The sequence below is a fragment of the Salmo salar genome, chromosome 25 (genome assembly GCF_965601325.2).
Source record: "Salmo salar chromosome 25, fSalSal1, whole genome shotgun sequence".
NCBI lineage: Eukaryota > Metazoa > Chordata > Actinopteri > Salmoniformes > Salmonidae > Salmo > Salmo salar.
The window spans coordinates 45,619,941-45,632,508 of record NC_138315.1 but is presented as its reverse complement, the minus strand read 5'-3'; the positions used below and the strand labels follow the sequence as shown (position 1 = coordinate 45,632,508).

At 41.8% G+C, this 12,568-nt stretch overlaps 1 protein-coding gene across 1 annotated transcript in view; it reads left to right on the top strand.

Annotated features, from left to right (window-relative positions):
* Positions 1-2,404: 2,404 nt before the first annotated feature.
* Positions 2,405-12,568, top strand: part of LOC106586811 (FERM and PDZ domain-containing protein 4) — a 76,206-nt gene continuing 66,042 nt past the window's right edge. Inside the window, exon 1 of the mRNA XM_045707623.2 lies at positions 2,405-2,841. Within this exon, the coding sequence (XP_045563579.1) occupies positions 2,801-2,841 (41 nt within the window). The 5' untranslated portion in view covers positions 2,405-2,800. The remainder of the gene's footprint in view (positions 2,842-12,568) is intronic.

Below are 12,568 nucleotides of genomic sequence, written 5' to 3'. Positions count from 1 at the left end.
AGACATTCGGTGATCCATCATTTGCATGTGAGACTGCACAGTGGGCTGACTCTGGGGTACTTTGAGTCTGTTCCAAGGTTGCATAGGCTATATTCCAATATGTTTCCTTTGCTAATATCCTCACATCCATCAACATGATCAATTCCATAGACCATATTGAAAATGTAATTTTTTTTTAAGCAATAGCTTTACATAGAATATAGGAACCTTTACATGGAGTATAGGAATCTTTACATGGAATATAGGAATCTTTACATGGAGTATAGGAACCTTTACATGGAATATAGGAACCTTTACATGGAGTATAGGAACCTTTACATGGAGTATAGGAACCTTTACATGGAATATAGGAACCTTTACTTGGAGTATAGGAACCTTTACATGGAATATAGGAACCTTTACATGGAGTATAGGAACCTTTACATGGAGTATAGGAACCTTTACATGGAGTATAGGAACCTTTACATGGAATATAGGAACCTTTACATGGAGTATAGGAACCTTTACATGGAGTATAGGAACCTTTACATGGAGTATAGGAACCTTTACATGGAATATAGGAACCTTTACATGGAGTATAGGAACCTTTACATGGAGTATAGGAACCTTTACTTGGAGTATAGGAACCTTTACATGGAGTATAGGAACCTTTACATGGAAAATAGGAACCTTTACATGGAAAATAGGAACCTTTACATGGAAAATAGGAACCTTTACTTGGAATATACAGTACCAGTCAAAAGTTTGGACGAACATACTCATTCAAGGGTTTTTCTTTATTTTTACAATTTTCTACATTGTAGAATAATAGTGAAGACATCAAAACTATGAAATAACACATATGGATAACACGTCACTGATTTTATTTAGAATTCAAGGCACACTTAACCAGCATGGCTACCACAGCATTCTGCAGCGAAACGCCAACCCATCATTTGTTTTTCAACAGAACAATGACCCAAAACACACCTCCAAGCTGTCTAAGGGCCATTTGACCAAGAAGGAGAGTGATGGAGTGCTGCATCAGATGACCTGGCCTCCACAATCACCCGACCTCAACCCAATTGAGATGGTTTGGGATGAGTTGGACCGCAGAGTTGGAAAAGCATTCCAGGTGAAGCTGGTTGAGAAAATTCCAAGCGCGTGCAAAGCTGTCATCAAGGCAAATGGTGGCTACTTTGAAGAATCTCAAACCTAAAATATATTTTGATTTGTTTAACACTTCTTTGGTTTCTACATGTGTTATTTCATAGTTTTGATATCTTCACTATTATTCTACAATGTAGAAAATAGTAAAAATAAATAAAAACCTTTGAATGAGTAGGTGTGTCATAACTTTTGACTGGTATTGTAGGAAACATTGAAAAGATTCAAACACAAAATGTGAAAAACGACTCCATTGCTTGAAGCATGCAGTTGACACGCTGCTGACTCGTTTAATGGCTAGGAAATACAGGAGCACATCCTAATTTTATTATCCTCTACCTAATAGGTTAGCTGCCCTGAACAGCACCAGGTAATGCTATGTAACAGGACTGAGGTCTGTACAAAACAAAATACTATTTCAGTGGGTTTACAATGTAGGAATCATGACCCGAGTGGTTAGACTGAAATCAAATCAAACTTTATTTTTCACATGCGTCAAATACAACAAGTGTAGACTTTACCGTGAAATGCTTACTTACAAGCCAACAGTACAGTTAAAGAAGAAGAAAATATTGACCAAGTAAGCTAAAATAAAATGTAATAATAAAACACATACGGATAACACAATAGTGATCTGTTTAGGATTCAAGGCACAGTTAACCAGCATGGCTGGTTAAATACGGCAGTCAGTGTGTGTCCTCTCATATGGCCATGTCAATGTGTTTGGAGATTGTGGTTTTGTGAGCGGCTGTGGAGGGTGGAGGCCTTGGCTCTCCAGCCACTGAGGAAGGACAGGTTCTCTTTCCCTTCTAGTCCCTCTGCTCCTCTATGGCCTCGGTGCTCATTTATTGTTTAGTTCATCGCTCTCTCTCTCTTTCACCTCCTCTCTCCCTGCTGAGCAACACCCACACTGCTGCTGTGGATTCTCCTTCATTATCTCCTTTCATTCTGAAAACACGACACATGATGTCAGGAATTGATGAGCATGTCCTTTCTAGAGGAGAGGAATTGATGAGACTGTCCTTTCTAGAGAAGAGGAGCAATGCATGGGAGCCGGTTGCATCCATCAGCAGTGATTTGTGTCCCTACAACGCCAGCTTCCACCCTACAACCCCAGCTTCCACCCTACAACCCCAGCTTCCACCCTACAACCCCAGCTTCCACCCTACAACCCATCTCTCTCTCTCTCTTCCTCTCTCTCTCCCTGCCCGCCCCTCACTCTATCTCTCTGCCTCTCTCTCTTTCTGTGTGTGTGCCTCTCCCTCGCTCTCCCTCTCGCCGTGTCTCTTCAAAGCGGTTGTTACTGCGCGGCCCCTGCACATCATTCCACTGCGATGGAAATTAAATGAAGGTGGCTTAACGAACGGATCCAGGCATGCTTTGAAGGATGTAGCCGAGGGAAGCGCCACTGCCAGATCCTTTTCCACAGGCTGTGGATTTGTGCCGCTGATGCGAGGACACAGCAATCACTCAGCCATGCAGAAGCCCTGACAAGAGGACTAATCTCTCCACCTGACTTGTGGAAGCTCCAGATTTTTTTTCTCCCTGTATTATTTATCCCCACTGCTAAAGACAGTGGCACAATGGAGCCAGCTACCTGAGGTAGATGATCAATTTGTAGCCTTGGACGGACAGACCACAGTCTGCTGCACACATGGATGTGTTTAGCTTTGTGAAGATGCCAAAGCTGTCAGGGTGAGTCTAATGGATGCTGTTTAATTCGCCTGTCTGCTTCCATGCCACTTGTGTAATAAGCGGTGGTGGATCCTTTACCCACAGGCATGATTCACATAGAAAACAGGGGATTTAAAAAGCACAATTTAGAATGGAATCTGGTGTAATGTTTGTAGAAACTGCACATACTGTTAAAATTATTATTATAATGACTTAGTCTGAGTGCTGTCATATGCGATTCATGTGAGATGTAGAGAGAGAGAGGAAAAAGAGGGATGGAAAGGGGGGGGAGAGGGGGAGAAAGCAACAGAGACTGAAGTGAAGTGTTCCATGTGTCTGAACTTAATGAGGTGCTTTTATCAGATTGTGAATATATGGTCAATTTTCAATATGCCACTACACATTCATACTCAGTTGCAATATGTAATGGAGTGTTTTATGGTGGGGTTTAAAGCATATGCACATACCCATGAATTATTGGTTGGCAGTGACATTTACTGTAACCCTAAAATCACATTTTGATGAATTATATAGTTGCATTTTTCAACGTAATATTAGATATTTATACAGTAGTGTTTAAGGTTTTATTTCTGAGTAAATCAACCATGTAAAATCATGACAAAGATATTGTAATTTGTTATGAGTACACTTTGAGTGTATATTTGTAACTTATTGTGTCTACAGATTGAACTGGGTAAAACTTTTGCAAATGATGCGACATGAGGCAGACATTTTGCCGTGTTATGTTAATCTTAAGCAAATAGTGAGCATCTAGAAGACAACTCCATATGAAGTGTGTTGAGCCTCCATGAATCAGGGTGAGTTGCCAAACCATAGTGTATGTGATTACTCTAAGGTTGTCAACACATTACCTGCACATACAAGTCATTTTACGAGCCTCTGAGGTTCGACTACAGTGCTATGCAGTTATAAATAGGCTACAGCATAAAACGAGAGGAAAGGTAACTGGAATATGTGTCTGTCAGTCTGTATGTATGTGTCATAACAATTGTGAGTAAGATTCATACATTTTCCAGACCGACAGTCACATTTTGCGCCTGTTGGGATTTCTGCATTTTCTTGATCTGAATCTAGGTAATCTTCCTGAGGGATTTGCTTCCATCAGCAACACTGCATGTCTATGGCTGGGATATAATCAGTTTATCATCTAACTTCATATCACATTTCACATTCAAGCCATTCCCTGTTAAAACAAAGACATGCTCCTTAATGAAACACAAGTACGTAAATTCACTGAAAATGGACTATTGAATGACAAATGAAAGTAAATTAGAAACATTTATGGCATTGATTTTCTGTATATTCCATATCTTTGTACTAGGGATGATTCATTGATGAGTTTATCCAAAACGCTATATTCACAAATTTTTCACATTTGTGTTGTTTTGTCAGAAATGATTGGTTATGAGAACCTTTATGTGTGTATAAAATATTACTTTTCTCAGATTTTTTTATTCATACATTTTAGATGTGTATGAAAAATGTATTTTATATTTTTTACGTTTATATATCCATTGTTTAACTGGAATGGAATTTTTGTATCCTGTGTAATTCAAATCGAATTGTATTAGTCACATGCACCGAATACAACAGGTGTAGACCTTACAGTGAAACGCTTACTTACGAGCCCCTAACCGACAATGCAGTTTCAAAAAATACGGATAATAACAATAGATAAAAGTAACAAGTAATTAAAGAGGAGCAGTAAAAAAATAACACTATATACAGGGGGGTGCCGGTACAGAGTCAATGTGCGGGGGCACCGGTAAGTTGAGGTAGTATGTACATGTAGGTAGAGTTAATTAAAGTGACTACGCATAAATGACAACAGAGAGTGGCAGAGTTGTGGAGAGGGGAGGGGGTGGGGGGGGGGGGGGGGCAATGTGAATAGTCTGGGTAGCCATTTGACTAGATTTTCAGGAGTGTTATGGCTTGGGGGTAGAAGCTGTTTAGATGCCTCCTGAACCTAGACTTGGCACTCCGGTACCACTTGCCGTGGGGTAGCAGAGGGAACAGTCTATGACTGGGGTGGCTGGAGACTGACAATTTTCAGGGCCTTCCTCTGACACCGCCTGGTATAGAGGTCCTGGATGGCAGGAAGCTTGGCCCCAATGATGTACTGGGCCGTTCACACTACCCTCTGTAGTGCCTTGAGTACGGAGGCCGAGCAGTTGCCATACCAGGCAGTATTTGACTATGATATGTGGTTGTCTCACCTAGCTATCTTAAGATCAATGCACTTTTGACACTTACTGTAAGTGGCACTGTATAAGAACATCTGCTAAATGATGAAAATGTCAAATGTACTGTAAATGTTTTACATACAGATCTCATTTTACTGTATTAAATTATTTTGTATATATACATTTAAATATCTAAATATTGATGTCACAGATGTATCATTTGTACATTACACACTTATTGACTGTGTAAAACCGAAAAGTGATAGATTTTAAACAAATACAAGTCTGTCATTGAACAACCCCATGGCATGATTAGATGCACACCAATCTTTTTCATAATTTCTTTCAACAATAAAAGCTAAATTGCATCTCACCTGTCAGCTGGTGTAACTGAGTCAGGTTTGTAGGCCTCCTTGCTCTCACACGCTTTTTCAGTTCTGCTCACAAATTTTCTATGGGATTGAGGTCAGGGCTTTGTGATGGCCACTCCAGTACCTTGACTTTGTTGTCCTTAAGCCATTTTGCCATAACTTTGGAAGTCTGCTTTGGGTCATTGTCCATTTGGAAGACCAATTTGCGACCAAGCTTTACTTCCTGATCGATGTCTTGAGATGTTCCTTCAATATATCCACATAATTTTCCTGCCTCATGATGCCATCTATGTTGTGAAGTGCACCAGTCCCTCCTGCAGCAAAGCACCCCCACAACATGATGCTGCCACCCCCGTGCTTCACGGTTGGGATGGTGTTCTTCGGCTTGCAAGCATCCCCCTTTTTCCCCCAAACATAATGATGGTCATTATGGCCAAACAGTTCTATTTTTGTTTCATCAGACCAGAGGACATTTCTCCAAAAAGTACGATCTTTGTCCCCATGTGCAGTTGCAAACCGTAGTCTGGCTTTTTTATGGCGGTTTTGGAGCAGTGGCTTCTTGCTGAGCGGCCTTTCAGGTTATGTCGATATAGGACTCGTTTTACTGTGGATATAGATACTTTTGTACCCGTTTCCTCCAGCATCTTCACAAGTTCCTTTGCTGTTGTTCTGGGATTGATTTGCACTTTCGCACCAAAGTCCGTTCATCTCTAGGAGACAGAATGTGTCTCCTTCCTGAGCGGTATGATGGCTGCGTGGTCCCATGGTGTTTATACTTACGTACTATTGCTTGTACAGATGAACATGGTACCTTCAGGCATTTGGAAATTGCTCCCAAGGATGAACCAGACTTGTGGAGGTCTACCATTTTTTTCTGAGGTCTTGGCTGATTTCTTCTGATTTCCCACGATGTCAAGCAAAGAGGCACTGAGTTTGAAGGTAAGCCTTGAAATACATCCACAGGTACACCTCCAATTGACTCAAATTATGTCAAATAGCCCATCAGAAGCTTCTAAAGCTATGACATCATTTTCTGGAATTTTCCAAGCTCTCTAAAGGCACAGTCAACTTAGTGTATGTAAACGTCTGACTGACTGGAATTGTGATACAGTGAAATAATCTGTCTGTAAACAATTGTTGGAAAAATTACCTGTGTCATGCACACAGTAGATGTCCTAACCGACTTGCCAAAACTATAGTTTGTTAACAAGAAATTTGTGGAGTGGTTGAAAAACGAGTTGTAATCACTTCAACCTAAGTGTATGTAAACTTCTGACTTCAACTGTTTTGGAATGAAACTCTTCAATTATTATCTCATGTATTTTTTTAAGTGGAACTGACAGCGTTTTAACTACTTTGCAGATATGAAACAGACAGACACTCATAATATCAGTAGAAAATGCTTCAAATCCAACTTTGTAAAAGGTTTTAAAAATATGGTCGAAAGGCCATGATGTAGAGTTAAGGCATTGTTTGCAGAATGGATGTATGCAGACTACCAATACATTTCTTGGTAGTCCAAAAACAACGCTATCATGTTGTAAATCACAGTTGCCTTGTACATTGTTCGCTGCCTCCACCTATTTGGGATGCACTGTTTCAGTTTCAATCACTCAATATTTTGAACAAAGAAAATGGACAACTGTAACTAAGGTTGGGAATGTCAATAAAATCAAATTAGCAAGAGGCAATGATCACACGTCAGTCATAACGTGGCTAATAGGCTAGCGCACATGTGTCAAGGCCTGCGGGCCAAATAGGACACACAAGCGAGTATAAATGAGTCAACAGTTGAGTCATCTAGTAATTACAGCCTGATGTGCTCGCGTTGGTGGATGAACCTTTTACTGTAGTGGGCTAAATCAGGGTCACACAGAGTGTACACCTCACACACACGGTTTTTAACAAGAAGACACCTGTACCATATCAGATATAGAGTAGAAATGTATTACATGTTGAGTTTGCATCCCAATATTACACTTTCATATACATCACAGAAGACTGAAGTATAACAAAACCGTTTGAAAAACCGTTTGACCTAGAAACATTCCACCCATGAGGCCACTAGGTCATTTGACTGCAAGAAAGGGCTAAACTTCAATTGCACTGCTTTCGTGTGTCCGGTTCAATAACGAGCAGTGGTGGGAATGTGTACTTTTTTATTAGGGTCACAGCATATTAGGTACATCTTCAAGCATTGCAGCTAAAGCTGGATTTATCTCTTTTAATACGTTAAAACGCAATATAAAGCACCATATGTACATACAGTGCATTTGGAAAGTATTCAGACCCCTTAACTTTTTCCACATTTTGTTTCATTACAGCCTTATTCTCAATTTGAATTTATTGTTTTTTCCCCCTCATCAATCTACACACAATAACCCGTAACGACAAAGCAAAAACAGGTTTTAAGTACATTTTTTCAAATGTATTAAAAATGAAAACATAACATTTACATAGGTATTCAGACCCTTTCATCAGTACTTTGTTGGATCATCTTAGGCAGTGATTATAGCCTCGAGTCCGTTTAGGTATAACAGTACAAGCTTGGCACACCTGTATTTGGGGAGTTTTTCCTATTCCTCTATGTAGATCATCTCAAGCTCTGTCAGGTTGGATGGGGAGCGTCACTGCACTGCTATTTTCAGGTCTCTTCAGAGATGTTCGATTGGGTTCAAGTCCAGGCTCCGGCTGGGCCACTCAAGGACATTCAGATACTTGTCCCGAAGCCACTCCTGCGTTGTCTTGGCTGTGTGCTTAGGGTAGTTGTCCTGTTGGAAGGTGAACCTTCGCCCAAGGCTGAGGTCCTGAGCACTCTGGAGCAGGTTTTCATCAAGGATCTCTCTGTACTTTGCTCCGTTCATCTTTCCCTCGATCCTGACTAGTCTTCTGGTCCATGCCGCTGAAAAACATCCCCACAGCATGATGCTTCACCGTAGGGCTGGTGCAAGGTTTCCTCCAGACGTGACACTTGGCATTCAGGCCAAAGAGTTCAATCTTGGTTTCATCACACCAGAAAATCTTGTTTCTCATGGTCTGAGAGTCTTTAGGTGCCTTTTGGCAAACTACACAGTGGGCTGTCATGTGCCTTTTACTGAGGAGTGGCTTCCGTCTGACCACTCTGCCATAAAGGCCTGATTGGTGGAGTGCTGCAGAGATGGTTGTCCATCTGGAAGGTTCTCCCATCTTCACAGAACTCTAGAGCTCTGTCAGAGTGACCATCGGGTTCTTGGTCACCTCCCTGAACAAGGCCCTTCTCCCCCGATTCCTCAGTTTGGTCGGGCGGCCAGCTCTTGGAAGAGTCTTGGTGGTTCCAAACTTCTTCCAATTAAGAACGATGGAGGCAACTGTGTTCTAGGGGACCTTCAATGCTGCAGAATGTTTTTGGTACCCTTTCCCAGATCTGTGGCTCGACACATGTCTGTCTCGGAGCTCTACGGACAATGGCTTGGTTTTTGCTTTGACATGCACTGTCAACTGTGGGACCTTATATAGACAGGTGTGTGCCTTTTCAAATCATGTTCAATCAATTGAATTTACCACAGGGGGACTCCAATCAAGAAACATCTCAAGGATGATCAATGGAAACAGGATGGACCTGAGCTAAATTGAGTCTCATAGCAAAGGATCTGAATATTTATGTAAATAAGGAATTTCCATTTTTTTTATTTATAATATATTTGCAAAAATTTCTAAAAGCCTGTTTTTCCCTTTGTCATTATGGTTTATTGTGTGTAGATTGCTGAGTAAAAAAAAAAAAATCGATTTTAAAATAAGGCTGTAATGTAACAAAATGTGGAAAAAGTCAAAGGGTCTGAATACTTTCCGAAGGCACTGTAAGTGGACATTATAAAGAGACATATTTTTTCTAATAAATCAATGACCTGCGAATTCGTTATGCTTTTAAAATATAGCCCATGCGCTGATTGAGTTACAACTTAAGTATGCCGAGAGTACTAGCCTCTGCCATATGGACACATTGATACACTGTGATCCATTGGTGGCTAAAGAAATGACAGCAGAGAACTCAGACATAGCCTATAGGCTATGTCTGAGTTATAAGTAGGCTTATAACTTCCATCATCAACTAAGTAAAATACATAGCCCTCAAGGTGACAAATAAAAACAGTCAAAAAGAGGCAAGCAACACTGTAGTATGCATGAGAGCACCAGCTGTTCCAGACGACTGTGGGATCACGCTCTCCGTAGCCGATGTGAGCAAGACCATTAAAACAGGTCATTCACAAGGCAAGACGGATTACCAGAGCGTGTACTCAGAGCACTTGCCGACTGGCAAGTGTCTTCACTGGCATTTTCAACCTATCCCTGACCGAGTCTGTAATACCCACATTTCAAGCAGACTCCCATAGTCCCTGTGCCCAAGAACACTAAGGTAAACTGCCTAAATGACTACCGCCCCGTAGCACTCACGTCAGTAGCCATTAAGTGCTTTGAAAGGCTGGTCATGGCTCACATCAACCCCATCATCCCGATAACCCTAGACCCACTCCAATTTGCATACCGCCCCAACAGAGCCACGATTGACACAATCTCAATCGCACTCCATACTGCCATTTCCCACCTGGACAAAAGGAACACCTATGTGAGAATGCTGTTCATTGACTACAGCTCAGCGTTCAACATCATAGTGCCCACAAAGCTCATCACTAAGCTAAGGACCATGGAACTAATCACCTCTCTCTGCAACAGGATCCTGGATTTACTAACACCCCCAGGTGGTAAGGGTAGGCAACAACACATCTGTCACACTGATCCTCAGGCTGTCTCACCGTCAACGATGAGACAGCCTATAGGGAGGAGGTCAAAGACCTATCAGTGTGGTGCCAGGCCAACAACCTCTCCCTCAATGTGAGCAAGACTAAGGAGCTGATCGTGGACTTCAGGAAAAGGAGGGACGAACATACCCCCATTTACATCGACGGGGCTGAAGTAGAACGGGCCGAGACTTTCAAGTTCCTTAGTGTCCACATCACCAACAAACTATCATGGTCCAAACACACCAAGACAGTCGTGAAGAGGGCACGGGTCCCCAGATCCTCAAAAAGTTCAACAGCTGCACCATCGAGAGCATTCTGACCGGTTGCATCACCGCATGGTATGGCAACTGCTTGGTATTTGACCGTAAAGCGCTACTAAGGGCAGTGCATACGGCCCAGTGCATCACTGGGACCAAGCTTCCTGCCATCCAGGACCTATATACCAGGCGGTGTCAGAGGAAGTCCCAAAAATGGGGCCCATGATAAATCAAAGGCTTCAGTCACCCAAGTGCTAGACTGTTCTCCCTGCTACCCTGCACGGCAAGCAGTACCAGAGCCCCAAGTCATGGTCCAAAAGGCTCCTTAACAGCTTCTACCCCAAGCTATAAGACCGCTGAACAATTAATCAAATGGCCACCCAGACTATTTACACAACTGCTACTCGTTGTTTATCTATGCATAGTCACTTTACCCCTACCTCCAAATTACCACGACTAACCTGTACTCCACACATTTACTCGGTACCGGGGCCCCTGTATATAGCCTCGTTATTGGCATGTAATTCTACTGTTACTTTTTATTTTATTTAGTATTTTATTTAGTATTTTCTTAACTCTATTTCTTGAACTGCACTGTTGGTTAAGGGCTTGTAAGTAAGCATTTCACAGTATGGTCTACATCTGTTGTATTCGGCGTATGTGACAAATACAATTTGATTTGATGAAAATTCTGGTTCTTTTGATCACATTGATCTGTCTTCTCTGCCTGTCTGCCTCCCTTTCTAAATGTCTTGAGCTATTGCTAGTGAAGTTCAACATTGTATCAAATCATCACAGGGTCCCGCCCAAAGCTGTCGCCGTTAGCAACATTGTATCAACTAGCCTATTCTGAGCCCTAAATTTTTCCTGCACCAGCAATCTCGGGACAGAAAGCTGTTTTTTAAAGACATTTCCACTGAACATATGGGATCATCAGATCATTATATTTTGCTCTTTCACACCGAGGCTTGGTGATTATCGAGGCCGGGAGTGTTGGAAAGATTTTTCAAATAATGAGGAACTATCATTTGCAATGGATGTTAAAAAAAAACAACACTTTGTTGACTTGTGTGAGGCGAAGAAATAATGAGTTGTGTATGTGGGAGACGCACCACATCTTCGCCTCATCCCCCTCCCCTTCATCTTGATGCAACATTTTAAATTATACTCAAGACACATGATCTTTACACACAGGTTTATTTAGACATTTTTTACTAACAGACGCAACTCAATCAGCTAATGTCACGCGCACTATCCAAACCGCAGTCTTTTCTTTGTCTTCTTCGTCTTCATCTTCTATGATATCAAGGCGGTCCGCAAACAACTGTTTAAGTGCATGGCGCCACCTACTGTGCTGGAATGTACGATCAATCATGATTTTCCTAAATTCTGTACTAACGTGAAAATATAAAAAAACAAATGAATCCCTACCAACTTCTACCACACCCTCCCCAACACCATTAAGCTTTATCTACATCATGCAGAAACACTCCACCCTTAGGATTGTTCAGCATGTCAACAACCATTTCAACAGTAACATATGTTACCCCCAATATCTCTTTTGCCATCACCACATTAACCTTCACCCTGGCATTTCTGCTTTCCACAACTCGAGTCGTATGATAACCTTACCAATAAAAGCTATGAAGTCAACTTTATTCATTATCAAAGTGTCCTTTGACACCACACATTTATGAGCACAATATTTCTGAAAATGCCTTGAAACCATGCCAGGACCAGCAGAAACACCAGCCCGATATTATGTCCATTTAGTACAGGAGCAGCCATGGAAGCTCCATCAGTCTGACATTATGTCTAGTTACTACAGGAGCAGCCATGGAAGCTCCATCAGTCTGACATTATGTCTAGTTAGTACAGGAGCAGCCATGGAAGCTCCATCAGTCTGACAGTAGGTCTAGTTAGTACAGGAGCAGCCATGGAAGCTCCATCAGTCTGACAGTAGGTCTAGTTAGTACAGGAGCAGCCATGGAAGCTCCATCAGTCTGACATTATGTCTAGTTACTACAGGAGCAGCCATGGAAGCTCCATCAGTCTGACATTATGTCCAGTTAGTACAGGAGCAGCCATGGAAGCTCCATCAGTCTGACATGATGTCTAGTTAGTACAGGAGCAGCCAT